The sequence below is a fragment of the Cadophora gregata genome (assembly GCF_030347475.1).
Source record: "Cadophora gregata isolate MNR1 chromosome Unknown scaffold_17, whole genome shotgun sequence".
Lineage (NCBI taxonomy): Eukaryota > Fungi > Ascomycota > Leotiomycetes > Helotiales > Ploettnerulaceae > Cadophora > Cadophora gregata.
This window is the reverse complement of record NW_026695940.1, coordinates 1,254,530-1,281,905: the sequence shown is the minus strand read 5'-3', so window position 1 is coordinate 1,281,905 and position 27,376 is coordinate 1,254,530. Positions and strand designations below refer to the sequence as shown.

Below are 27,376 nucleotides of genomic sequence, written 5' to 3'. Positions count from 1 at the left end.
TAGAGAATCCAACTGTTAGCAAGTGTCCCCAAATCTGCCACTTCCCGCGGGGGTGTAGAGGGAGAGGAGCTGGAGCTGGAGCAGGCGGGGAAGTGTCCTTGCTCCAATCTGCGGGTGGATGTGAGGTGCCCAGGTGTGTTGCAAGTGGCTTGGCTGAAGCTGACTCATCTGAGCAACCACGTCCTTGGATTTTTACGAGCTAAAATCCTGATTTACAGTCACTCTGGACGTTACCAGACACCCGCTGTATTCTGTTATCCCCGATAATTTACGCCAAAGTTAGGTAGGATATTATTGCTTGGTCATGGAATTGAATTGTGCCTCTCGCTGGTCGTGCTTCTCCTCCCCAAGACCAAGTTCACTTCTTCTCTCACTTCTGATTGATGCCGTGACACAAAGTCGCACAATGGTCACTCGGTGTCTAAGGTCGTGTTTGCATGTCTTAAACGTTCCCCCTTTTGCTGGTCCTGCTTTACCGTCGTTGCATCCCCTTTGAGTTTTTCTCCCTCTCTGCCTTTCGACCTCGCTGCCGCCGTCCTCTCGTTTACCTCCACTTGAAAATTATTCTACCGAGCCGGCTCCCACTACGGCCCGGCACCTCTCGAGTTGTCTAGCTGAGGAGAGAACATCCACAGTCAATGTACCACTAGTCTCAATCTCGACATATTAAGGTCACACAGCTATTATGCTGCTCCTCTACGTCGTTCCCCCTTTGTTGCTCTTCCTTCTCCTGAGCAACTGTTACTCGTTGCTGAAGAATATTCGCGTTGCTCAGGCTACAGGAATCCGTTGTGTTGTTGTCCCTTGGTTCAATTACAACTCCCTCATCTCATTGCTACTTGGCAGAACTGTCCTACGCTTTCTCAACAGTGTTCTACCTCCCTCAGCTGTGGACTCCTGGCGACAATTGGTCACTGCAACTTGGCCACTGCGACTCAGACATGCGCCATTCACAAGACTAGGAACCGATACTTTCCTGACCGTCTCTCCAGGCGGGATCATACTCAATACAGCAGATGCCGATCTCATTGCTCAGATTACCTCCAGAGGAACAGACTTTCCAAAGCCAACACACATCTACCGTCCCATCAGCATCTATGGCCAGAACATTGTTTCTTCAGAAGGGGCAACATGGAGATACCATCGAAAGTTGACCAGCCCAGCTTTCTCGGAAAAGAACAACCAATTGGTTTGGAAGGAGACCTTGGATCTGAGTCAGGCAATGGTTTCATCATGGTGCGGTGCGGGCACCTCGAGAACGACAACTCAAGTAGCACCGGACACCATGCGATTGTCCCTCGAAATTATCGGTCGGGCAGGCCTGGGTCAGCAGATGGACTGGGACGATGGTAACGATTCTCAGGCTCTACCAATGGGTCACACCATGAGCTTCTCGTCATCGTTTCAATTCATTGCCCACAACATCCTCGCGCTTGTCACCGTCATGGCCCTCCCTTCTTGGTTCGCTAGTGAGTCCTCGAGCTACAGACAGCTCTGTAGCACTGCTGACAGTTTCCCAGGAATGCTACCAATGAAATTTGTACAGGACGCTTTTCAAGCTTACGACAATTGGGGTAAATACATGGAGGAGATGATTGAGTCTAAGAAGCGAGGTATTCGAGACTCAACGCAACGTTCAGCAGGAGATCTCATTGGGCAACTTCTACAGTCAGACACAGAGAAGAAGACGACACCATTGACTGACAGCGAGATCATGGGTAACCTCTTTGTCTTCATTGTTGCTGGTCACGAAACTTCGGCAAGCAGCCTGCACATGGCAATCACGCTTCTCGCTTTACATCCATCCGCACAAAAGGAACTGCAGAAAGACTTGGCTCAGATTCTGAATGGAAGACCACCCTCAAAGTGGGACTATGAGAAGGATTTCCCTCGGCTGCTGAACTCAATGCTGGGAGCTGTTTGGAATGAAGAGCTACGATTGATATCTCCAATCCTTACAGTTCCTAAGATGGTGTGTGCTCGGCCTCAGAGAATTATCGTTGAAGGAAGACAAACGGATTTACCTGCCAACATGATGATCCGGCTCTGTATTCCTTCCGTCCACGTCGTAAGTTTACCCTTTGTTACCCAGGACAAACTCTAACCCATCTCAGAACCCCAAATTCTGGCCCTCAGGACCGCCAAGCAACCCCTCATCTCCCATCTTCCCACTCGACAACTTAGACAACGACCTCGAAGAATTCAAGCCTTCACGCTGGCTCCTCAAATCCTCTTCTCCATCAAACTCTACCCATCTCAATCAACACACCATCGACGAAGGCTACGTCTCCAAACCTGGCACCCCCATCAGCGAACTACCATCCTCCAGCACGCCCCTGGCAAGCAAACTCTTCACCCCGCCAAAAGGCGCATTCATACCCTTCAGCGAAGGCCAACGCGCCTGTCTCGGCCGTCGCTTCGCCCAAATTGAGATCATCACTGCGCTTGCAGTGATCTTCAGTCAGTATTCCGTTGAGCTAGCTGTCGATGCATGGGCTAGTGATGAGGAGGTCAAGGGGATGAGTCGGGGGGAGAAGAAGGGTGTTTGGGAGAAGGCGGCGGAGAAAGCCAGAGAGAGCTGGCAGGGGAAGTTGAAGTGTACTATTACTGTGCAGCTTTCTGAGGAGGGAAGAGTGCCGTTGAGATTTGTGAAGAAAGGGGACGAGAGATTCTTTGATGTGGGTGCTTGATCTGGTGCTTTCATGGCAAGGCCCCCATCACCGCTCTTCACATCATCCAAACTTTCTTTTGTCTTGTTTTTTTTCCTTTTGCTCATCTGCATTCTTGGAGTTGCATGCAAAGGGGTCATCAAATTTGGCCAATGGGTGTCACAAAAGAAAGGGACAGATCAATTGATGGAACGATAATTTGGTGGGCATAAATTGGATGACGGGTTTAGAAACCAGGAAAGAAACGAGATCAAAAAGAAATTTGGTGTTTCAATCTGCTGTCTGCTACGGTATATGATCACCATGCTGGATGTGGTGGTTCTTGTCGCATTGGTGGGAGCCAGGCATAAATAGGTTTTAGTGCTGGGAATAATGAATGCTCTTCTCCTCGCACCAGTTATCAATATTTGGTTCCATTTTTGTGAATCTCTAAAACTGTATGAACAAGTACTCCGTGAGCGTTATTTGGTAAACTTCTTTCGATTAGTGGTGTTGATAGACCCCTCTTGCCAAGTCTTATCCTGTCCAAAGAACCTGGTGGCAGCGGGCTATGATGCACAAAGAAAACACGCCACCAACACGGCAGGCAGATTTACGACACAGGTGATTCCTACCTAGGTAAGGTAAGTACGGTAGACATCCCCTTATCTCCTAAAAACTCCCCTAAATATAAACATAAATATCCACTATTCCACATGTAAACACCTTGTCCCCCTGCCTCTCTCACATGAAAATATTCAAGGTACTGTACCAAACAAACAAGCAAGCACAGCGATTGGATCCCTCGTATTTCCACACACACACACAGTACTTCAACGCACCTCACCCCCAAATCACAGATCTAAGACCCATACCAGGAACCTCAGCCCTGTCCCTGTCCCTTTCACCCATTGACCTCCACATAATTTACCTAGATACCTACCTCATCGTGCCTCGGACATCCCCCTCCGTTCACAGAAGGAGAATACTCCGATCTAAATTATGTACGACCGTATCCACTCCACATCTCACGTTTTATTACTCTTCCTGGAGTAAACAGATTAGAGTTAACAGCTAGTGACATTGAAGTTCTTTCTTTGGTGAGCGAGCGAGTGAGTGAGTAAGTAGGTACTGTTCGGCGCTTAGGTACATAACTACATGTAAATATGCGAGTTTCGTTTCTGCAGCAGACTAGCGGCTTGATAATATATTCCGCGGCCCTGCCTGCCTGCCTGCGTGCATGCATGCATGTATGCATGTATGTATGTATGCAAGTATGCGAGGTTCATGCAAGCCCTGATACCTTAGCCTCAGACTTTGATTCTGGCCGAGACAAAGACAGAAAGCCTACCTAACATAGAAGAAAGAAAGGAAGAAAGACAGATATCACGGGTTAAGCTGAATGAATGAATGAATGACCGAGAGAAGGAAGTCTGCAGAACTTTGACGCAAACATAGCACAGAACACAGACACAGATATAAACGAGACGTTCACAGATCCTGCATCTTGCCGAGAAGGAGAAGAAGCCTGGTCGCATGAACTGTACTTCAACACAGTACTCTATTCCGTCACGCCCTAAATTTTGTCTTTGATGATTTGATTTGATTTGATTTGATTTGGATAATGAATTCCGTATGTTACAAGGTATGCACGTAGGCATCGGCAGGCAGAAATTTCCCCGGCCGCGCGACGGGCGGGGCGGGAGGAACGATTGAGTTTTTGATCCGGCACACAGTGTTGGGTTCTGGATTCTGTGGACTGACTGGAGGGACGCGTGTCAAGGGTAGGTGGATGATGTGTGTGGTGAGCTGGCTTGGATAGGTCAGGTCGCATCTGGGAGGTTAAGGAACGAGGTAGCTAAGGTACCTAAGATGCTGTATTTCAGCGAGGATGAGGTGGGAGTAGGTAGGTAGGTAGGTAGCAAAGAAGTGGGTTTATAAATTGCCCAAGTGGGGAAAAAACAAAGGAAGCGAGAAAGAAAGCTAAGACATTGTGGGTAAGTATCTAAAGCCCCATCTGACATCTCGCTCTCGCATGTACCTACGAGCGAGACCTAAATCCCTCAATCCATGTGGTCTTGGCGATTCGTTACGAGTTTAAGATCTGTCTAAAGATGAGAAAAGGAAGAAAGTATATGGTTAAGCTACGAACCACAGCCCTTCAGCCCAGCCAAGCCCAGCCCCAGCCAAGCCGATCCCAGCCCCAGGTACAGTAAGCGGCGCTAGAAAGACCTTCCCTCATACTGTACCTAGGCGCCGACAACCCTGCCCTGCCTCGCCTGCTCAATGCTCACCCTTTATCCCGCCCCCAGTGCTTGTCAGAATGGCTTGGCTGACAGCGCTGATCCCAAGCCGTTGGTCGGGGGTTTTCACGCGGGCCAGCCCATGGGCCACAGCGGAGTGGACCCTGAAAAATGAGCTAAAGATCGAGCGGCGCGGCACGGACTTGGGGCTATTCGGACTACACACCCTCTCCTTTGGAGATTTCTGCAGCTGCTTATCCATCCATCAGTATCGATTTGCATCCAATCCCTGATACTGGTATATCTTTGTCCTTGTCTTTGGCTTTGTCGCACTCTGCATCCTAGATGATTCACTGCCACGGTTACTAAGACTAAGACTATCAAAGACGCTCTTGATTTTCAGGATGAGTGCGTGAGAAACAGCCACAAAATTCGCGAAGATAGAAGCTGCACGATGCACCTCCACGGCACAGCTCAGCAGCTGCTGCTGACGAATTGTACATTCGTGCTATCGCCAGCTCGATTGTTCTCTCCATTTCATCCCATCTCATCCAATCGCACGAACGGGTTGAGAAAGTTCGATAGATAGGCTTACGGACATCAATCCAATCCATCGCGCATAGACCCCACCACGTACCCAAGCATGCACATCGAAGGCGTGTCGTCCCAAGCAACCAGATACCAACACCACGCACATGGTCCCCTGCCCGGCCCGTCGATGGGCTGGCTGGCTGGCTGGCTGGCTGGCTGGCTAGAAGGAAGAGGCACAGTCTTCTTGATGGCCCGTCTCACTACTCCAACCCGTCTGGGGAAGTCAGCATGCAGCTGGGATATTGATTACCTGGATCTAGATCTGGATGAGGCTGGTGGAGTCGAGTGGAGGGGTAAGCCAGTGTCAGCCCTGCATGCGACTCTGCCACATGGGAATTGGAGTTTGGTTTCAAGGATTGTCTGGCGCGAACTCATCGACCATGCGAGAGGGACTGAGAATCCTGGTTGTGTCTCTGCTTGCAGCTGCTATCAAGACTTCGCCTAGTATCAGGATGTCGTAGTGCTGCATCTATTTGGGGGCCCGTGGCTGAAGAGTCTCCATATTGATGGTAGCACTCCTCATTGGCTTCTTCGTATACTTCCTGGTCTGCGTACATTCAGTGGATCTCGATCGTGCGTGGGAAAGTGGGAAGTGCAAAAGAAGTCCGAGAGAAAGCATAGGTTGATAGATCTTTGCTGGGAGCAGTCGAGTAAGAAGTGTGGTTGTATTACCAAAAGCCTCGTCTTGCTTATTCTTTCAACTAATCTCCCTATCAGCTGGAGAGGTACTTCACGTCTCCAAATCTGACCAGTGAAGCTCAAGAAAGGTGGTCATTTCGTACCAGCTACACCAATCATATCTAAACGCTTACACTTGCAGGATTTCTCCGTCGCGGTATCCATGATCCGGGTTCCAGGGACAAGGGTAGTTGACACCATCCATTTTCTGTGTTCTCGACCCGACCGTTTTCAATTCCCTCGATAAGACCTGCTCTTCAAGGATCCTGTCCCGCTCTGTCCAAGCCTACATAGCCGCCAGGACACATCTCTACCGCTGACCATCCTTGCTTTGCCGCGATCATGAACTAGCGCGATATCGTAGCCCAAAGCATCACCACTTTGGGACAACGGAGGCAGCTCTGCTCAGAAATTCCCTCACTTCAGCTGACTCGAAATATCAAAATGGAAGTTTTAGACGGAAAGACTTGACTTGATACCCTCTAGACCTGATACACCCTACTTCGGCCCGTGAATGATCATGGGTCAACAGCTTGCAAGCTCCGTCCGAACAAGCATCTCGGTCAATACACTGCCAAGTATTCCCTAGACTTGCAGATCTGCACCACTTCGATAGCTTACAAGATCTATTGTGGCCTTTTGGAGGGCTTGGAAATATCAGACTGGGAACAGGATCCACATCTGCTCCCTCGTACCAGATCTGATTTCTGTGGGGATCCAATCTGGGTTTGCCATCCGTGAAACTCGATCTCGCAAGTCTTTGTTTTCTCCTACCTTTTATGTACCTTGCCAACGGGTGTACCGGTTACGCAAGGACGGCGACCACTGCAGCTCGTGTTCGACCGATTGTCGGACGATGCGTTGGGTAGGTCAACATAACTTGACTTATTCAAGTATGTGCAAGTCCAAGGAATATGTGCGAGTGTCAGGGCAAGTGCCAGGGAGAAGTGTGGAGCGAATAGAGGCTCCAATAGAAACCCCCAATGAATGAGGCGTAGTTGGCTATCCGATAATCGCACTTGACTCATGCCGACTGATTCACGGATCGATCAGTCGTCTGGTTAATCAATACGTAAGGCTGCGCTCTCACTTGACCACCTTTTATAGCTTGCCCTCCCTCAATAACTTCCACAAAATCTCGACCCGCTATCCATCTTGACTAAACACCTCCACTTCATCGAGTCATTCTTTCATACCCCTTTACTTTTTAACTACTGTTTGTACAAGCCCTCAGCTACACTACAAGCACAGGCCAGCATGGCAACTCTTCATGAGGATGAGAGTTCAAGTGGAACACCCTCACCAGTTACATCCAACGCTCCTTCAGGTACTCTCACAAGAATGTCATCCTTCGAGCTTCACCCTCCTGCCACAGGCCCACAACTAGGCGACGTCCTTGTCGTCGGCGGCTGTGGCTTCCTCGGCCATCACGTCGTCAAGTTCCTTCTCAAAGAAACCACATGCACATCCATCTCTGTCATGTGTCGATCGCCCTTCAAGAACCGTTATGAAGGCGTCACCTACTACATCGGAGACGTCACGAACCTTGAACACTGTCGCCATGTTATGAACCAAGTCCGTCCAAAGGTCATCTTCAACACAGCCTCGCCTCACGCCTACAAAGACCACGAACATGTCCCAGACATCTTCAAGGTCAACATCAACGGCAACCAGAACCTGCTCGAAGCAGCTGTTGAAACTGGTACCATCCAAGCATACGTCTACACATCCTCAGGCCCCATCATCGCCGGCTCAGGAGGCGGCTATGATCATGCCGATGAAACATTCCCAACACTCGCCGTTCCAGCCATCAGAAAAGGAGATCCATACCACGTTGCCAAGGCTCTCGGCGACAAGATCGTTCTTGAAGCAAATGGCAAGCATGGAATCCGAACATGTTGTATCCGCCCTACAGCCTTGTACGGCGAAGGAGATGGTCAAATGATTGGCCCAGTCATCGATGCTCTCGAGGCTGGCCAAACAGGTATCTGGATGGGCTACAATGATATAGACATGGACGTCGTCTATGTCGGTCATGTTGCCATTGCTGAAGTCCTCGCTGCCAAAGGTCTTCTCGTCGAGATGAGCGATCCAAAAGCCCCAAAGGTTGCAGGTGAAGCATTCAACATCACAGACGACCAACCTTCTCCCCCTCTGACTTTCTTCCGCAAATACTGGGCTCTGGCTGGTGATCATACACCTCTCAGCAGCATCTGGTATATTCCTCCCATACTGGTTCTGATTATGGCTCACATTGCGGAGTACATCGTTTGGGCTACCACATGGGGAAAGCTGCGTCCTACGAGTCTGATTCTGGAACGTATGGAGTTCATTCTGTACACTCGCACATATTCCATCAAGAAGGCACGTGAGCGTCTTGGTTTTGTACCGTGGGAGGATCAGCCATATGCCAATCAAGAGGAAGCTCTGAAAGGCTCGGTGGACTGGTATCTCCTGCCTGAAAATCATGGTCCTGTCAAGACTGGCACTTTTCCATCATGGTAAGTCCCCATCTCCTTTCATAAGTTTCAAGTTACTAACACCTCCAGGCCCGAAACACCATTCAAGCTCATTTCCACAACCGGTGCTCTCACCACCCCCAACATCCCCCAAAACCACCATTGTATCGCCAACGCGCGCTTCATGGCCCAAACCCACAACACCATCTTCCGCGCTCTCAACAGCATCTACGCACACTCCTACCATGTCCAGCCCTCCACCGACTCCGCAACCCACCTCCTCTCCTACTGCAGCATAACCTACGACTTCATGCACCACCACCAACTAATTGAAGAATCGCACTACTTCCCCGAAATCGAGCGTGTGACCGGCATCAAGGAACTCATGTCCGAGAACCTATCTCAACACAAAGCCATGGACAAAGGCATGGAAGCGTTCCGTCGATACGCGGAGACGACTCTCAAGGAGGAGTTTGATGGAGCCAAGTTGAGAGCTGTGATTGATCAGTTCAAGGAGCCGTATGAGAAGCATCAGCATGAGGAGATTGCGACGATTCTGGGGCTGGGAAAGGTTATTGAGAGTAAGGTGTTGAAGGGTATTGATATGCGGATGAGGGAAGAGGCTGAGAGGCAGAGTGATGTGTTTAAGTGAGTTTCTTTCTTGCTTTCCCATTTTCTTCATGTTTATCCCATCTGACTTGGTCCAAGTCTTAGAGAGACTCAAAACTGACTAACTCCTCAAACAGAGCCGCCCCCTTCGTATTCACCGCCCAAGACTCCACATTCACGCTCGACTCCCACCCCTCCACGGGCTCAATCTCCTACCCCCCTCTCAACCCCCTCACCCGCCCCATAATCCCATACATCATCTCCCTGATCTTCTACCCCCGCCACAGCTCAGCCTGGGCCTTCGCACCCTCCACGATCCACGGCGCTCCGAAACCTCTACCTAGTTCTACCAACGCAATGACGAGTGGGAAGAATGGGAGTGGGAAGAGAGTGGGGAAGATGGGGGAGTTTGTTGATGGCGAGGAGCTGTATTGTAAGGGTGTTAGTGGGGCGTGGGTTTGGTGGGATGCGGTGCTTGAGAGGGTTGGGGGGGAGGATGGTGTGAGACAGGTTGTGCTTGCGGTCGTTGTGTTGGTTTTGGCAAGGGTTTGGTATGGTTAGGTGGTTGTGATGGGTGTGGGATGTGGAGGATTTGATCTTGCTTTTGCTTTTGCTTTGTATTTGCTTACTTACTTGCATTGAGGATGGGACTTGCTGTCGGGATGGTGATGGATGATCATGGTCTGGAGTGAAGTAGCGGTACCGTTCGGCTCGTTGATTGTGGATGGTATTTTACTGCTCTGCTCCGCTCTGTTATTGGTCGTCTGGTTCTTCAATGTGGCAATGGATGAGTTTATTCGGGATTATAGGCATTGGCGTTTGCAGGCACATTCGCTTACTCAATCACTCCCTTGATCATGATCATGTCCTCCTTCGCTTGTTCCTGCGAAGCGTTTTATCTGCGTGTTTGCTTTCTGATCGTGTCTTCGCATGGCTTACTCGCTATATCATGGAGCAGTCTCTTTTTTCATGTCATACTAGCACAGGAGACACGACTACCGATGCGTTCCTTTTGTTTTCTCTATTTTGGTTTTGGCTTAGCACAGTTTGGCGGGGGACTTTGATACCATTGATGTACTGAAAACAGTCTCGTTATTTGCTTAGTAATTGTGGTGATAGTCTATGGACGAAAAAAATGCAATCTATGAGCTTTGAACATTCTGATGTTCTGTGCGAGAACTTCTGTGGAGGTTCCGAGGAATACCGTAGGTCGTTGTGAATTTCCAAGATAGAATTCCTTGAAGATATCTCAAGTGCACTCATCTGCGTACATCATACGGTTACGCTGAAGCAACAAGCCATTTTTCATTTATTCAATCCCTCTTTTCTTTCCTCTCTACATCATTCTGGCATGGCATTCAGTGACTCAACATATGCTGGCAACCACTTTACTTGAATTTCTCTGCTCTCGCCTTCTCCATATTCTTCAACCGAGGGACTCTCATCCGCTTTTTCCATCCTTCTCTCATTCTCACTTGGCACTTTCGAGGAAGAAACGATCCGCCGTGAGATCTTGAAGCTCCTCAGTAGCGCCGCCACTCGCTTGGAGATGTCTTGTACGAGTTTGATGCCCACGCTGGAATCACTTACCGACAGGCAGATCCGACGAAAGTCGTGATAGAAACGGAACGGCTCGGGAAGAAGATTTCGAGAAGGTGTCATTTGGAAGTGCACGAGTCTGGGTTTGGATAAGAAGGTGCGGAGCTTGGAGGCACAGTCCGTCCTGTATGGCGTCTTGTGAGGTAGACTCCCTGATGCAGAGGTATGAAATGCAGGGGATCGGAAAGAGCGTCACTCTCCGTACCGTGAGTAAGTATCAGAAGAAAGGTAGATTGTTTGGGAAATTTTGGAATGAAATGCTTCTTAACAGCGGAATATAGGCAGTATTTGTTTACTTCCGCGACGTTTCAAACATTCCTCGCTTGATTTACCGAAACCCTTGAATCATTCTCCACTTCATTCAGGGCACAAGCCAACCCGCCATGCTACCCCACTCAATGACCAACTCCCTAGTCTCCATACTCCACTTTAAGCACCAGCAGCAACAAGCACACCTCTATACCTCATCTTGCCATTCTTCATCTTCTCCATCGCCTCTTCAAAGCCCTTCTGCGAAAACTCAAACTTCTCAATCACGGGCCTGATGCCAGTTCGAGCTGCGAAATTGAGCATATCTTCGTGGATGCCGCGGGAAGCGACGAGGGAGGCTTTGAAGTTGTAGGTCTCGAAGAAGAATGGGAAACCTCTGTGCAATTATGGGTAAGTGGATTGAACAAGAGGGGTAGAGGGAGGGGATGGGTTGGTGGGAAAGGGGGACGTACGGAATCTCAATTGGCACGATAGGAGCGGAGAGGGCGAGTATATCGCCGCCGCGAGCGAGGATGTTCTTGTTCATGAACCTAGCAGCAGAGTAAGCTTTCATTTCAATTCCCACAACTGGAAAGCGCCCACTTCGTCCAATCCGGATACTTCCCAGCAGTAACAATCAAGACATCCACCGGCTTCGTGATCTTCTCAGGCTCACTCAAGAGATAGAATTCCGAAGCACCAAAGCTCTTAGCTTCAGCCTCCTTCTCCGCAGTGGTTGAGAATACAATGGTGTCGAACCCGAGCTTGGCTGAGAACTGGATGGCGAGATGGCCGAGACCGCCGATGCCGAGAATACCAACTCGGTCGCCTGGCTTGGCGGAGGAGGTGATGGCGTTGTAGACTGTGCTTCCTGCGCATTGAAGTGGTGCTGCGTATTCGGAGGGGAGGTTTTCTGGGATTTTGTGGACGTAAGGATGTCTGGGATGTGTAAGCAAAGGTCTTTTGAACTGGGTAGAGGAACGTACAGTACTCCGCGAATGTTCCAGCGTTGAAGTCTTTCTCTCCAAAGATATTACGTTCGTAGCAGAAGATATCTTTGCCTTTTGTGCAGTAATTGCAATGCCCACAGCTCTATCACCATGTGATCAGTAAGAAACAGAAAGTCAGATCAGACAGAATCACGTCTCTGAGATACCCGCCACCAGCACGATCTCCGACCTTCAGAGTGGTGACTCCACTTCCGACTTTCTCAATGATGCCTACTCCCTCGTGCCCAAGAGCGATTCCGGAAGACATCATGTGAATATCCGTGTAGCACAGAGAGGAGTGGGTGATCTTGATGAGAATTTCTTTGGGGCCTAGATCGGATGAGATGTCGACTGAACTCTTCACCACGGCTCCTGCAGCATCACCTGCTACACCACGATAGATAGCATTTGAGATGGTCATCTTGGCGGGTTGTTATTTGGATTCTGGTGTGGTGATGTGAAGAGAAGAAATTGTGTTCACATCTTGCGCAGAGAAAGGAGGATCTATTTAATACTACTTACTCTCTTACTCATTAGCTATGTCAGGCTGCTCATGCTGTCGTCTCTTGATCTGAAGCTAAGTGCAGCTGCAGGCAAGGGAGCTTCTGATTGGTCACTGCTTGGTGAAGCCAAGGCCATTGACGTTCAGGAGCTCGCTTCTGCTCTGATTACTATTCCAGGGCCTCCATTCCCATGCCGAATGCTTACGGCATTAATGACTTAGCGACTGATTATGTACGCGCTGCCGCATGAACATTCTCCATCTTCAGTAACCAACGGCGAGAGGCTTTTTTCCAACCAAGTAGCACTCGCTTTGCCCTGAACGTACCTTAATCAGCAAAATGCAGCTGATACAGTGAGGCTACCGAGGGAAAGCTTCAATAAGCCAGACAGGACCAAGGCGATATCTGTTCGGCAAAGCCGATTTCAGAATCCGGCAATGAAAAAGGTCCAACGATATCAAGTTCCCTTTCCATTGTTAATCCCCATACAGAAGAGTCTGTAACTGCCAAGTCGTCATCTCCTCATTCAGCCTCCACAACATGCACGTGTCTTTAGATTGTTCGGAGATATGTGCTTGACCGCGCCAACATGGTAAATCCGAAACTCCTTCTCATATATTGGACAAGAAATCTATCCTCGGTATCGTCGCTGAAAAAGTAAATCGTTCATAATGGTCATAATCGGTATCAAATCGTCGGTTCAATTATCTCCGTCGGTGTCGGTGTCTTCCCATTCGTCTTCTTCATTATCGTCCGACTTGTCATCTTCCTCTTCATCGCCCTCCTCACTATCATCGTCACTGAACTCTTCCAACGAGGAAAAGTGCCTGAATTTCTGAAGCTCGGCCAGACACCTCTTCTCTTCTGCTTCATCACCATCTCTTCCAAAATCCCACTCTGTTCCGTCATGCTTCTTGAACTGCCAACCAATCCGAACCCTACGCGCCAGCTTCCTGCAATCTTTGGAATCGTCTGCAAAGGCTGTGAGGGCCTGTGTCATTACTTTCATAGGATCAAGCTCTCCCCGGTCAACCTTTGACTTGAGCTCTGTCAGCCACAATGCTCTGTCCGTAAGAGCCTTCGCTGTGAACTTGTGGTATAGGTATTCCTCGCTGTAGAATGCCCCGAATAACTCTCGCCAGTCGCAGCTCAGTTCCAACTTGTCATAATCCATCGTCCATCCCGGTATTGGCCCATCGTTGACATCTCGTCGGATCTGAACAGTATGCCGGGGCACTTCGATATTCATATTGTTTACATACTCGCGTAGCCGCTTTCTCACTCTTGGATGTAGATTCTCGGGAAGCTCGTCGGTATCGACAGTAAAAGTAGCGGTGGCTCTGTCTTCGGAGAGTGAGGAGAAGTTAAAGTCTGCCACTAGGTGCCGAATTTCGAGCCGTTCTTCGTGGTCTTCCTCGTCACTGTTATCTGCCAGGAATTCGCCTGTATTTTTGTCAGCTCACATCTTATCTATATAGCGATGATTCGTACCTAGGAAGAAATAGATATTGGTCTTCGGAAGATGCTGCTCTCTGAAAATGGATTCTGCAGCGTCTCTGAAGATTGTGCTAACATTTCGGCAGCTCTTCCAAAGTGTTGGCAAGTCTTCATCCGCACGAAGGTTCTCAAGAATCTGGGTCCAGAGTTCGTTGGGCAAGGATGGACACTGCGATGTGGCCATGGTCTTCTAACGTGAAAGGAGCAAATTCCGCAATATCTGAAGCAGCCAAAATGTTCAGACTGTCTGCGTAATTAATAGAGTCTCCACTTCTCGAGTGACAGGAGGGGTCGCGCTGTTCGGTGGATATGAAGAGACCGAAGTATTTCCATGTGAAGCTCACGGAAGAAGTGGGCCGCTTCACGCGTCGCGCTAACCTAGACGCGTTAATGGCATGTGACAATAGAAGGTACTTGTGAAGAACGTCCTTCATCAACAAAACTTTTCTACTAATACAGTGCTATTCCAAATCAGTCTGTCCGCGCGAAGGTTACAAATAATTTCGCTTCAAAATTGATTTAAGTACATTGCTGGCTATCCTGCCTGCTATGAGCTTGCAGCAGGATCGAGCCGATTCGTCTTGGTATTGAACCCATCCACTTTCTCATAATCTAGAGTCCAAGAAGCGTGTTTCGAGAGAGATTATGTCTCTAGTTTGCGGAGATGCTTGGACTATTCTCGACTTACTATGGTGTGATGATTCATCTGGTACGGGTACTGGCTTTCGGTAATCACTTCAAAGGTCATCACAGGATGTCTGCGACGAGCTTTCTTAAAGGAACACCAGGATCAAACGCCAACATCGGAACCTCTACAGCTCAATGATGAATAGTCTACTAATCCACTGCTCTTTTGGGGCGAGGGAGTACCGTTTGTCTTCTATGTTATCGATTCATCTAATCTATCAAATTCGATCGGCCGGTGCAAGCTGATACCGCCCATTTTACAGATTCTTGCCGGAACATCGCAAGAGTACGTCTATCATTTGAACTGTGATCTGGGAAGCTGTCATCGACACTATAAATCGTTCTTCACTGCCTTCTACGGGTGCGAGAAGGGCCTGAGAATCTTCGATGGCATCGTTGTTCTCATCAGAGAAGGCAAGGCCATGAGTCTGCATTGAAAACGCTTGGGAATGTGGTGACTGGCTCAGATACCCAGCTAATGGATTGGTCTATCAATACTTCGCCTGGAAATCGAATGAAGAAGAGACTGGCATCTGTAAGGCCCCTACCAACTGGTATGGCACCATGTCGCCAAGGCGCGATCCAAATGCCCCCCATGTGAATACCTGGAGCCCGCTCGCATTCCTCTTTCGTTTGGTCCATGGACGACTCCAAGCCGCAGCTATAGAAAAGGTGAAAACAGGATTTTGCCTCTTACGCAATCGACCATCTTGCCACTGAAGATATTGGCTAAAATCTCTTACTCTATCATTGTTGGAAGCAAGGGATCCAGCTCGTGTAGTTCATTCTGAACTCTGCCGGAAGACATCTTCCATGGCTATTCTTGGTCGTTGAGAAGATATCGGATGGGTAGATGCCATGGGCTGCTCGTGGACCATTACCAAGGTGCTGACCCCGAGAACAGACAACTTGAAAATTGTCAATAGCCTGTCTTTAGAGAAGCTTATTGAGCAGAGTACCTGGATCAGCAAAGCCTCGGCCCATATGTTGACAAGATAAGAGCAAGGAGCGACAAACCGAACATACGGAATTCGTTGCCACGGGCCTCATTCCCGGTCCCTCATTCGTAAATGTTCTTTCTTCCTGCTGGCAAGATAATCCACCCAAGGTCGGTGAGCGTCTCATTTTGCCTACTGCTTCTGTCACATGTAATCAGGCAGGTTTCGTGGCATGATAATAACTACCTCACTGACTAATTACCAGCCAAGAAATGGGTGCCATCATCAAAGAAGTCGTAAGCAATCCACTGCGGAGGATTGACAGCCATTGAGAATTGTGACTCAAATGACCTGGATTTGTTACTACCAATTCTAGGTACCTTTATCGCCAGAGAAAATGGAACTCTTCAATGATTTTTATTGAATGAAGGAGTATTGAGGAGGCAGTAAGAGGTAGTCTTAACACAAAGATTCCCCCTACTCTACACATCTTCTGATCGCTGGTTCAAACTACTTGGAAACAACCGCCAAACGACAGTGACGATGTGGAATATCTGCTCTTCAGAGCGTGCGTATTGATTTATGCAGGCACTTGTATGGCTTCGGCTCTTGAGATCAGTGGAACAGCATCATGCTCACCATTGAGTCGATCCGACCTGCCGTGGAGTCATGTCTGTCTGGTCCTAAGTATGAGTAGAATGGGGCGCCACGGAGATAAGATTGTACTTCTTTCGATTTCGCATTTTCTTGACTAACCAGCAACTTACACAAGCACTGATCATCAGCTCGTCTGCGGCCCGTTCACCCTGGCCTCGGCATTCGATGTCTTTCTTCCAGGGTCAATACGCTCGATTTCCATGGCTATCCCGCGATCGGTCTACGGATCGCATCCCGGCCAACGTCCAAACTCCCGAACACCTTAGACAACAGCGGATACCTTATCCAATATGACAACCATAGAAGCATCTAATTCAGCACCTCACGGCAGCCCCGGATAGGGCAGATGATTATCTTGCTCCCTCATTCTCCTGCCAACTTCTAGCCGAGGTTCTCATTAATGCCTCGCAACATAGCGTTCTCTGCTTCAAGCTGCTGTACTTGGTACCGCAAGCAAGCAATGACCGAGTGTAACTCTGCGAGGTGCTGCTTGAGCTGCTTTGATGCTTCTTCGGCCGCAATAGCCCTCTCCTCGAATCTTTGCCGCTCTTCCATTCTCCTCTGGCGATAGATACGCTGTGAATTTCTATTTTGTGTGCGTCGTCTCTAGAAGTTTGATAAACAGTCGGTCTCTTACTTTCAAAATTCTTCATACCTGGATTCGGTTCAATACAGGGTCTCGACCATTATGAAGTGGAGTTCGGGGCCGGCCAGTAGATCTAGACGACACAATTGTCTCGTCTTCATCCTCAGCTGCATCGTTTCGAAACTCTTCGCCCCTGTCTTGACATGGACACGAGTCCTGCGTACTGCTAAAAGACGATCCGCTTCTTTGAGTGAGCGCTGGAGTCTGGATGAGTGATGGCTGCCGTTCACTTTAACGTTTGCCTCGCCTCGGGATAAATCATCGTGCTTACATTGGGCGGCGTGAAATAATCAGTCCATGTCGATAAGGCGATATTGTTATTTTCAGGGACCGAATAATTCTCGAGGCCAGCAGGTATGTCATCTCCTTCATAGTAATCGTCAAGCTGAGGCCAATCGAAGAAGTCCATTTCGTGGGATATGAAGTATTGGAGAAGTTCCAACTTTCATTTTTGGTGAGTCGAGGAATTGAAGTCCCTTAAATGGGTCTCCAGTCCGTCTCCCAATCCATTGAATTTCACTCTCGTTTTCCGAAGAAAGCAAGTCCATGCCTCTTGATTTCGAACTTACTCACTACATCGCATGTCTGTTCCCCACAATCGTTTGGATCGCCAGAGATGCTCTCGCCATGTTGTCCTGGGCATCACATCTGGGCTTAGATAAGCTCTGAGCTTATTCTCCTCCATTGGACAATACTTCTGTGGCGTTTTGTGTACTGTTCACCAGAAAAGGAAATCTGCATGGGTGCAACAACCGCAATCGTTTTTTCCCCGCTCTTTGGCGAAAGTATCCACGTTTGTCAGCAACATTGCAGATATTTCGAGCGTTGATTTGGGGACCATCTCCCGGATTATACGTTTCCATATGGATGACCAATCGTATATGTGGCTTAATCTTCTCTGCCGAGACGCCATCGCGGCAGACAGATCGTCGAGAAGAGCGCCGGAACCTGGGTTCCTTGCTCGGAATCAACCCCGTCCAACGACCACAGTTAGATGAGCGTTTTATCACCTACATCAGGCGTTCTCGGCTCCTTATCTTTACACGAGTTGGCCATATTTCTTGTCTCGTCGGCAGCGGCACCAGAGTACAGATGAGCTTGCTATCCTAGAGAAGCACACAGCAGAAATTCGTTGGGCCATCTTCGTATCTGCGCGGAAAGGTCAAAATGGAAGGTGATATACCTTCGGCAAAGCAAAGGGGAGCAGAAGCGATATTCAAAACGTTTGAACCCTCAACAAGGAGTAGGTCTCAGCCGCATCGGAATCATCCTTCCTGATTGATTCTGACAAACAGTAGAGTTCAATGAGCAAGCTTCACAAACATCACATCTACATTGTGTAACGTCTAACATTGTCGCAGTTCGAAAGCAGCAGCGGGGGATACTGCTACACACTTTGAGTTTGTAGATCCAAGACCCCCTAAATCCTCTAATAGAAGAGCGGCACGCTCTCATGTAATGCGAAGATACCACACCGAGAAGCGAAATCAACTCACCGGGGAGCCGATTAAGGCTATCCGAAACCCAACCCCGCCCGGTCAAGCAAGTGTGCTTGAGTGGCGTGCGCCTACTTCTCCGTCCCAGGGCTCTGGCACAACTTTGACTGGGCCTCCTCACTGTGGTAAACCACTTGCATCACCAAGCATCTCGAACAGGCTTTCCAGAACCACCAAGAAAGCCTCACAATGCCTCTGTTGTTCCACGAAGGGCAAACAATATTGTCCCGCTTCAAACTGCACTTTTACGCGGCCTCAGCCGGATTCAGGACTGGAACCAGTTTTCCAGGGGATGTTTTCCGTCAGCAATCGTTCTCTGCAGCTGCTTCGATTCAGTGGGTTACTTTTAGGCATACTGCATCCATAACCAGTTCATTTTTTGATCTGATCTACATGACCTCCTCCACACATGATGAACAATGGAGTATGCTCGCTGACAGCCAATATTCAGGTATCCACGAAGTAGCTCGGTTCAGTATACCTATAGGAAATCAAGCTGAAGCATCATGGTTCACACAAGCAACTTCGAACCCCGCCTTCTTTCATGGAACTCTTCTCCTTGGCGCTACATATCGTGCTCTAACGTTAGGTCGAACCCCGTCTCTCCCTCCAGAATGTTATTTTCACCAAGTCGAGGCGATTCGCCACATTGTCGCAAACCTCGAGAGTGCTGAAGCGCAAATACAGGAAGCTAATGTCGCTGCTGTTACTTGTTTGGCTGCCTTCGAGGTAAGTGGGGAAGTTGAATGGTCGTTCGAGCAACTTCAACTCGTTCTAAATTGTGCTTTATGGACTAATCAGTTTCTCGTAATAGACGACTGTCAATCATGTTGCCAACGAGCCTGTGCACATCGATGGCTTGGAAAGGATGCTTACCGTGAGGCGCGCAAAACACGAGGAGCTTGCGGGGTATCTGCAAAAGCTCATACAATGGTCAGTCTGTGCCAGAATTCGGTCATCCCTTCAGTTTCGTATTCCAATTGAGCTGATTATCTTCTGGTGAAATGCTTACCAACTCAGGGTCGACGTCTCTCATGCTTCAGCAAATTTGCGACCTCCACGCTTCCTCTCCATGCAAGCCAAAATTCCCACCCCTCCGACTCAAACGCTCGACGAGGAAATAAGTCTTCTCAATGCTCTGAACTCTCAGTGGCCAGGTGTATTCCCTTCTTCCCCCATCAGAGTCTACGAAGGCATGGACGACATAACAGCTTGTATGTTCCATCGAGTCCGCCAACTCTCTTCCCTCGCTTCCCGAATCCATGCCTGTAGACCAGTAAGCGAAGAAACAGAATATCTAAGACAGCAATATACTCAAGGAATGTTGCTACTAGAAGGTCAGGTCAACACATCGATCTGGTCACTTGCTCGGAACAATGTCAGACAACATGGATCCTCAACTCAAGCTCGAGCTGAGGATTCTGTGAGGGCGTGTACGCGGACATGGCATGGGACTTGTCTTCTATACATCCATCTCTTTCTTCGGCGTGCACTTATTGGCCCCAAAAGCATCATCATCTCGAAAATCGTCACAAGAGTGAAATATTCTTTACGAATATTGAACGACACAGAGTTATGGGTATCTTTCCCCAAGCCCTTCTTGCTATGGGTTTTGTGCGTAGTGGGGGTTGCAGAGAGTGGAGTTGGGCAATTTCCGGCTTATGGAGAAACTTCGGACGACAAAATATGGTTACTGCAGATCCTGGGGAAGCTGAGAGGGGTCATGGGTCTGGAAAGCGTAAGTGGTGATCCCGCTCTCTTTATTTACCCCCCCCCCCCAAGTTATTGAGTTTTCACTGACTCGCTGCCTGTCCAGTGGGAGGAAGCAAAATCGATAGTGACTCAATTCGCCTGGGTAGAACATCTATGTAATACCCCGAGCAGGAAATTTTGGGAGGATTCAGACATCTACGTGATGGGTGTGGCCGACCAATCAAGATGAGACGATATCAGCCCGCGTGGATTGTCCGTCACGACATTGTCGAACTTTAACCTACCATATTGCGAAGCAGTAGAATGTATAATCAAGTATAGTTCCCAGCAGTCAAGAGGAAGTTCCATGCTGAGATGGCCAAGATCCCAAGGACTTTTCATCTAGGAAGCGAAACCTTGAGAAATTTCCACCAATTCGAAGCGGACTGTGCATCAGATGTTAGTTCACTGCCAATATCCAAGAAACTCAGCATGCCAGATCTATATCCTTGACGAGAAGGGGATGCCTTGAGATGAAATTTTACCAACAGCGCCAATTTTTATACTCCGCTGCTGCAGACTCAGATATTGAGGTGCATTATGCGCAGTTTTCTCCTTGTCCTTTTTCGCTTCCCTGCCTCTACTGCTGTTTCAGCGTCGCACCCAATAGACCGCAATACCAACAACGACGCGGCTGTAGCAGTAAACCACCCACCATCCGAGCAGCCGACTATGAACCAACAAAATCATTTCTTCGCACTCACTGCAGATGCTATAGCCTCAGTTGGTATGTCACAAGCATAACATCAAGCCTAAACCCCACATCCAAACGTTGGTAACGCTTCGGACCGACCTGCCCTATCGAGCAAGACCGCAAGTGCACGTCTGCTCGTTCGGTCGTTGGTCCATTCGTAAGTACCAATTGAGACCACTCCAGAGGCGCAGTGCAGGTGTCACTACTTGTCAGAAAACGTTTCAACATCTGCAATGGTACACAAACTTCACGTGAGACTGACTACCTGTATCCCGTCCAGGCTAGGTATCTAATTAGCTGTGTCGTCTGAGACGGCTTGACCACACCCCCAAGAAGCTAGAATCTTGAGCACACTCCATCCATGATCTGATCCACCCCCCCAAAAAAGCTGGGGGACGGGCAAGCAAGTGGACGGACGCCAAACTTTCGGCAGAAAACTCTAATATATGAAAACATGCACTTTTCTGGCAACGTCCCCCCCAGGCGTACACGGTACAGGACGCCAATCGTGAATTAATCAGTTCCCCCCATGATCCCAGAAAACCCCACGCATACCTACAGTACGGAGTACAGTACCTGGGGGACAACCCGGTTCTAGATGCCGCATTTAGAGACCACGGAGAAATTTGGGTTTGGTGGTTTAAGTTACGGGGTAGATGGTGGAAGAGGCCTAGGGGAAAGGCTGGAAGGCTCCCTCCCAACCTCGGAGACTGGTCCGAGATCTGCGAGATCGCAAGACGAGACGGGACGGGGGCTAATGTAAGATCTCACTTTCACTACTGTACTGTACTGACATGGCATGGCATGACATGCTGTGCTGTGCTGTGCGTAATAATGTACCCTGGTTGTTGACAAGGAGGTGGCACGGATGTGAGATACGGAGATTCTGCTGTGCCCAGACTTCGATAGTACCTGCGTGAAGGCAAACCCAACATGAGTGGGAATATGCGCGTTTTTAGTGTGTCATTATTAACGTTGAAATTTTTTGTTGGTTGGGTATCATTATATACACAAGGAAAAAAAGTTGGTTTCGCCGGCTAAATTTTTCCCAGATAAAAAAAATCAAATGCTCTCCTTTTCCGGATATGTCCCCGTACTCTATCTATTTGAGCCAAGCTTTGTGAGATACGTCTTCTTTGTTGACGACGAGACTTTGCAGCGAGTCAGACCGTTGCGACCTCCTTGAACCCTCAAATGAATCTGCGCTCATGACGATGGATTTCGACACCACGATGGTGCCGCCTAATAGGACTCCGTTCCCAACTCGAATTTGATCTTCCTCGTCGTGATCTCGTAGTTCTCCTAATCTGAAAGACTGTCCTCGTGCTCCTCTCCTTGATGACTCGTTTGCTCGGGATCGCGCGCTTCGACTTTGCCCTTTCACTCCAACACTACTCCTTACGAGTGCTTTTCTCGTCGAGATGTATAATATCACATCGATGATTCCACAGCTTGCCATCAATGTACCGGCGATGGGGAAGAATACCAAGGGAGGTCGCTTCCCTGCCATTGATGAGATTCTGCCTGTAGCGAGAGGCAGTGTTAAGAAAACATAAGCGAAAGGGTAGACGACCATGTATCGCGCTGTTCGTAAGATCCGTTGCCTCGATACGGCGAAAGTGTCGTGTCCATTGCTCATGATTGTCGTGGTTGTCGTTGGACTTCCCTTGTAAGGTCCTGGTCGTCCTTCGTCGGAAACAGAAGACAATGCTGCAGTCTGGAGTTTGCTAGAATTGGCGAGTCGGCCCCGGAGGAAAAAGAATATGGAAATGTAAATGACGAGAGACCCGAGCTGTGAGATGAAGATCCATAGATAATGAAGATATAATCGGTCCGCCTCGTGGCTTTCATTCATCCAACACTAATACCTGTCAGCAGTGCCTTGGACAGAATTGAGACGTGAACATACCCATGCGCCTGCGGGGATGAAGAAGTCGTCCTTGGCCAGTAGTGGGCCAATTGCTGTGAGGAACAAACAGAATGCCCACAGGGCAATCACCGCAATAACAAACGTTCTGTGCTTGATCGTCCTTTGCCCAACTAGATTGATACATGTGTGGACAGCAATCGCCAGCACCCATAGACCCGACGATACGTCACCAATCTGAATAAGCCAGCCCTGAGCAAAACAGGCAGGCGACGGTCCAACCAATTTATTCTGTGAAATCCAGTAGAATGAGAAGACGAAGCTGAGAGCCTGTTGGAAGTCCGCGAGGAGAAGATTGTAGATCAAGACAAATATTTGATTCGTTGCAATTGGATGGTCGTAGTATCGTCGCCAAAATATCATCCGATATGTGATAAATATCATTAAACTGAGAGTGGAGGCACTGGACACAAGCCCAAACACCCCCATAGATATCATTCCATCGCGTACCTGTCGAGGGAGCGGATCCAGGTTCGTGTGAATCTCTGCCATCAGATTGACTATCCGAGTTGGATATTCTTTTTATGTTGAAAATGAAAGAGGGGTAAAGAGCTGTTGATCAACGATAAGACGAAGATAGCTGATGTGGCGATTGGACTGGAAAATGACCGTGAGCTGGACCGAGTCCTAGGGACGAGTAATGGCCTGCTTTCGTCTGAAGTTATGCACGCAGTTAAATGCCGTCAATGTGATGGACCTTGACAATGGATAATAGACTTTGAGAAAGTAGAGTAGATGATGAGCCCCTGGCGTCCGTGGGTGGTAAGACTTCCGAGGTGGAAGATGTCCTGTGAACTTTCACGAGATGATCGGTCCTCTTTAACACCTCGGACCTGGGGTAAGCAGGTACCAGGATCTGCACTAGCTGAGGAAGTGATATCTGGTAAATTGTGGGAAACGGGGGATATCCATCGCTCCTGAAGAGGAAGGAACTCCTGGATCTGGGGGTCTCCCAGTCCCAGTCCCAGTCCCAGGATGAATGAGATGAGGAGGCCGCGGCGTCATTGGAGTATCTGCTCCATGTTACCTTATCCAAGCCCTTCCGCCCGGCATGGCTGTCAACCACTACTAGGGACTGCCACACCGTTTGCTGCCCGCCGCGCCTCGTGGATGATACTCCAAGCGACAGCAAAGCCTCTCGGCTCTCGTGTCCGCTGATCTGTAACTGCAAAGTGCCCAGACGGACAACAGCCAGTTTGTGCGGCACTGTCGGGTCGGGGCTCGTCAGAGTCTCGAAGTCTCGAACTCTTGAATGTAGCTGACAGGCGGGAGCTCCGAGTGTTGTCAATTTCAAACCCTGCTGAACTTTGCAGCTAGAGCCGTTCGCTGGAATCATGACCGGGAGGGGCTGGTTGACAGTTTCCAGGGGAGTAGTGTTGATACTGCTGGGCAAGACTGGGGTCTCCAGCTTCTCCGCAGGCTGTCTCTTGGGGTATTGACATTATTCTGTCTTGGGTGTTGTATCCTGTATCCTGTATCCTGGAAGCCCAAAGAGCTGACATGTGTGGGTTTTGGGTCGAAGAGCCGAATCAGCCGTCGTTCCAGTGCCAAGACAGCAGGTTGCGGGTTAGTGCGTAACAGCAAAGCTTGCCCATAGGCGGATCGCTTTCCCCATTCATTCACGAGGGGTACATCTCGTGCCCCGTCTGTGCGGAAGGACAGGCACCATATCGACTTGCTATTCGCCCTGCACCATCTGCAGCCCCTTTTTCTGCACCGACTTCTGTCAAACAAGACCAGGGATGTCAAGGACTGCCCTGCCGCTGCAGAGGGGCGTTGGCTGGACCCGGATCGACTATTCCATTTCTGTTCTTTCATTTATCCGGTAAGCGAAGCCCAATGGCGAGCAGAAGTTGACACACTGAGGGCAGATAAGTGATTTAGGATCACAGATCGTGCAAACTTCAAACACTTGTATTTCTCAAGACTTGTGGTGCACACGGAAAAGGAGACTCAAGTCAACTAGGCCAGTCAAGGCTATGCATTGATGTTTATATTCGGATCTGCCTAAGATCTGCGCAGCATCGGTCTTTTTCGTCATGGTATCCATGTGTCAGACTACCATTTTGTTAAGACCTGGTCCATGTTTCAGCCTTCTCAACTCGACCAGGGATTCGGACTTTCTCTGTCTGACTGCGCTTCTTTCTTGCGCTCGCGAGTCTCAGAGGTACTTGATGTTTCGATGCATTTGGACTGACGACGTCGACGATTATGTCAAGGAGCGAAGAGCTGAACTGTCGATCGTCTCAATGTTTGTGTTACAAGTCCGCAACCATCAACGGCAAATGCTGAGTTTATTCTGATAGCCTTCACGTTCCAGGTTGCCCCTTGATTTTCATTGTTCACACTCTGAATAGTCTTGGCTGATTTTCAGACGAACTTTTATTCGATTATTTTTACGATGTGTACAACCCTGCACAAAGTTCGACAGTGATCTGGGTATTCCTTGAATCACAGGAAGTTGTCTGGGCTGCCCCTCGTTTTGAAGTGAACAGGCCAAGAGGTGGAAAGACCTATCCATCTCTTGTCCTATGACTAAGTTACCGATGGAGAGGAGCAGTACAGTGGCTTTGGCCTCTCGAGTCTCTAGTGAAGAGAAATCCATCAGCTGTCTATAAACCTCCCTCCACTTTCCGGCCCAGTCAGTCGCCTTTGCGTACGCGGATTTGGGAATCTCTTGACAAACACGTCGAAAGAAAGACCTCGGAGCGCCAAGTTTGATCGATCCATTTTGAGTTATGTCTGCAATGTTTACTTCGTCACGTCTTTTGACGAAACCAGGACAAGTGACAACAGTACCGTCGTAGGTCTGTTACCAAATCATACCGCCCACCCTACGAGCTTGCCCAAACACAGCCGTCAGCCATCTTAGCGAGGCAAATCAGGCGGGTGAACAAGAAATCTAGTATCAAGCTACCTCATCTCATGTGGCAGCCACACGTCTCACGTTACCAAATAGTCACCAGCCCTTCCCGCTTCGACACCATCATTCACCACAATCTTCACTTTACATCGCCTGTGCGTGCGCACCCGCAGGTTTCGCATAACATTTCAGCTCGATTCGGTTCAATTCGAGTTGACTTGGGACGACCTGAGACGTAGTGGCGTCGCATTTTATTGTATTGCGTGCTCAGAAGTCTCGCTCGGATCAAGTGTTCAAAGCGGGAGTGAGTGCGAGTTTGTGTTTCACTTGTTGCTGATCACTGATATCGATCACTGTTGTGAATTGTCTGAAGGTTGATGTCTGGGATGGGCTGAAGCTCGTCATGGTGTTCAGTTGACATATGCATCGTTGCTCTAGTGGTGCGCGGCTCTGAAATGAGGTTTTCTTGTTATGCATCTTGATATTCTGCAAGCATTCTGAAATTCAGCTGCTGTAGCCTTGTTGCTCAAGTCGTTCGGTGTATCGAGTTCGAAGAGCTCTGCATGCGGCGTCATTCGTCGTCATCAAAGTAGCGAGTCTGATCAACCTCGATCGCCTACCTTGCAGAGCTACAAAGTCTCTGCGCGTAAAGCCTTGTTACTTATCTAAGATCGACGATAGAACCAGAACTCTATACTCAGATCGCCATCCCATCATCGAACTCCCAGAAATCGATACCTCTCCTCAGCACAAAATCATACTTTCAGAGCCGTCAAAATCCTGTTTTTGGGAAAAGTTTGTGTTCTGTATGTAGAACCTGACTCCTTAGAGTTTAAAGATAAAGCTCTCAAGTACCCCTCATTCTCCTTATCCATCGCAATCATCACCAGGAGCTTCTGCTCCAGCTCTTATCTGGATACCACAGACTTGGTCAGAGCCTCTCTCAAACATGCATGCAGGCAGGCAGGTAGCTTCGAAGCTTGAGCATAGACCAGCTGCATGGGCGTGCATGCCCACGATGCGCGGACTGTCAACTTTCTGGTATCATTGACCTGTCGCGTTGGGAATGTCTGTTTTAACTCACCAATTTGCGTGTTTCGAATCTTTGGCGTGATGGCGATGAGCTGAGAGGAAGTCCAAGGACATCTGCATTTCGTCATAACCACAACAGACCTCAAGTATTTCTGGGTTTGAACAAGTTCATCACATGCTATTCTTCCCATATTCTAGTGCTTTTCCCCTATATCACGTTCATACAACTGTTGCCGTTCCCTTGGATGTACTACATAGAGATACAGTACTACAGTACAAGACCCCGGCAGTCTTTGCACATGGTTGACTTTCATGTGGCGTCTGATGCGTGCTTCGTGGTTGATTATCAAGCTGCTGTGAAGATGGCTGGAGTGTAATGGTGTTGATTTGATGGACACCGTCTTGGGCGCTCTCAAGGGGGGTGTGATGCTGAGATGGGGGGTTCGTGATTCCGAGGCAAGTGGTATTCTCAGGCTGCTTGGAAGTGTCTATTGAAGCTGGAGATATTTACACGAGTTTTGTTTCCATGATTTGTCATTTAAAAGGACGATTAGGAGTAAGATAAGTGTCCTGTCGTCTTATATCGACCTGGATTCATCTATTGCCGCACTCAAGTTGA

General features: G+C 48.9%; 7 protein-coding genes across 9 annotated transcripts; 3 read left to right on the top strand and 4 right to left on the bottom strand.

Moving 5' to 3' along the window:
• The first annotated feature begins 228 nt into the window (after positions 1-228).
• ONS95_006229 (uncharacterized protein) lies at positions 229-3,062 on the top strand. 2 transcript variants are annotated; one of them, XM_058499678.1, is made up of 3 exons: positions 229-1,469; positions 1,521-2,068; positions 2,115-3,062. In XM_058499678.1, exons 1-3 carry the CDS (start codon positions 686-688, stop codon positions 2,688-2,690), a joined length of 1,908 nt encoding a protein of 635 aa, XP_058350722.1. In that variant the 5' UTR covers positions 229-685; the 3' UTR covers positions 2,691-3,062. The 2 variants fall into 2 exon arrangements, with proteins under 2 accessions (XP_058350722.1, XP_058350723.1); XM_058499679.1 differs by having other exon boundaries at positions 1,521-3,061.
• A 1,809-nt stretch (positions 3,063-4,871) lies between these two features.
• On the top strand, positions 4,872-10,592 carry ONS95_006228 (uncharacterized protein). Its single transcript, XM_058499677.1, has 4 exons — positions 4,872-6,249; positions 6,303-8,661; positions 8,710-9,267; positions 9,366-10,592. Exons 2-4 carry the CDS (start codon positions 7,418-7,420, stop codon positions 9,787-9,789), a joined length of 2,226 nt encoding a protein of 741 aa, XP_058350721.1. The 5' UTR covers positions 4,872-6,249; positions 6,303-7,417; the 3' UTR covers positions 9,790-10,592.
• Positions 10,593-11,256: 664 nt separating this feature from the next.
• On the bottom strand, positions 11,257-11,650 carry ONS95_006227 (uncharacterized protein; the record flags this gene model as incomplete). Its single annotated transcript, XM_058499676.1, has 2 exons — positions 11,257-11,473; positions 11,550-11,650. The coding sequence occupies 2 exons, from the start codon at positions 11,648-11,650 to the stop codon at positions 11,257-11,259; spliced, it is 318 nt and encodes a 105-aa protein (XP_058350720.1).
• Positions 11,651-11,752: 102 nt separating this feature from the next.
• Positions 11,753-12,486, bottom strand: ONS95_006226 (uncharacterized protein; the record flags this gene model as incomplete). The annotated part of the gene is made up of 3 exons (XM_058499675.1): positions 11,753-12,015; positions 12,063-12,168; positions 12,220-12,486. 3 exons carry the CDS (start codon positions 12,484-12,486, stop codon positions 11,753-11,755), a joined length of 636 nt encoding a protein of 211 aa, XP_058350719.1.
• A 782-nt stretch (positions 12,487-13,268) lies between these two features.
• Positions 13,269-14,249, bottom strand: ONS95_006225 (uncharacterized protein; the record flags this gene model as incomplete). Its single annotated transcript, XM_058499674.1, has 2 exons — positions 13,269-14,011; positions 14,060-14,249. 2 exons carry the CDS (start codon positions 14,247-14,249, stop codon positions 13,269-13,271), a joined length of 933 nt encoding a protein of 310 aa, XP_058350718.1.
• Positions 14,250-15,711: 1,462 nt separating this feature from the next.
• ONS95_006224 (uncharacterized protein) lies at positions 15,712-20,501 on the top strand. Of its 2 annotated transcripts, XM_058499672.1 has the most exons (8): positions 15,712-17,347; positions 17,398-18,236; positions 18,292-18,301; positions 18,355-18,824; positions 18,941-19,218; positions 19,304-19,422; positions 19,510-20,227; positions 20,306-20,501. In XM_058499672.1, exons 2-8 carry the CDS (start codon positions 18,161-18,163, stop codon positions 20,429-20,431), a joined length of 1,797 nt encoding a protein of 598 aa, XP_058350716.1. In that variant the 5' UTR covers positions 15,712-17,347; positions 17,398-18,160; the 3' UTR covers positions 20,432-20,501. The 2 variants fall into 2 exon arrangements, with proteins under 2 accessions (XP_058350716.1, XP_058350717.1); XM_058499673.1 differs by lacking the exons at positions 15,712-17,347; positions 18,292-18,301 and having other exon boundaries at positions 17,396-18,236.
• Positions 20,502-22,037: 1,536 nt separating this feature from the next.
• Positions 22,038-23,354, bottom strand: ONS95_006223 (uncharacterized protein; the record flags this gene model as incomplete). Its single annotated transcript, XM_058499671.1, has 2 exons — positions 22,038-22,796; positions 22,845-23,354. 2 exons carry the CDS (start codon positions 23,352-23,354, stop codon positions 22,038-22,040), a joined length of 1,269 nt encoding a protein of 422 aa, XP_058350715.1.
• Positions 23,355-27,376: the final 4,022 nt, after the last annotated feature.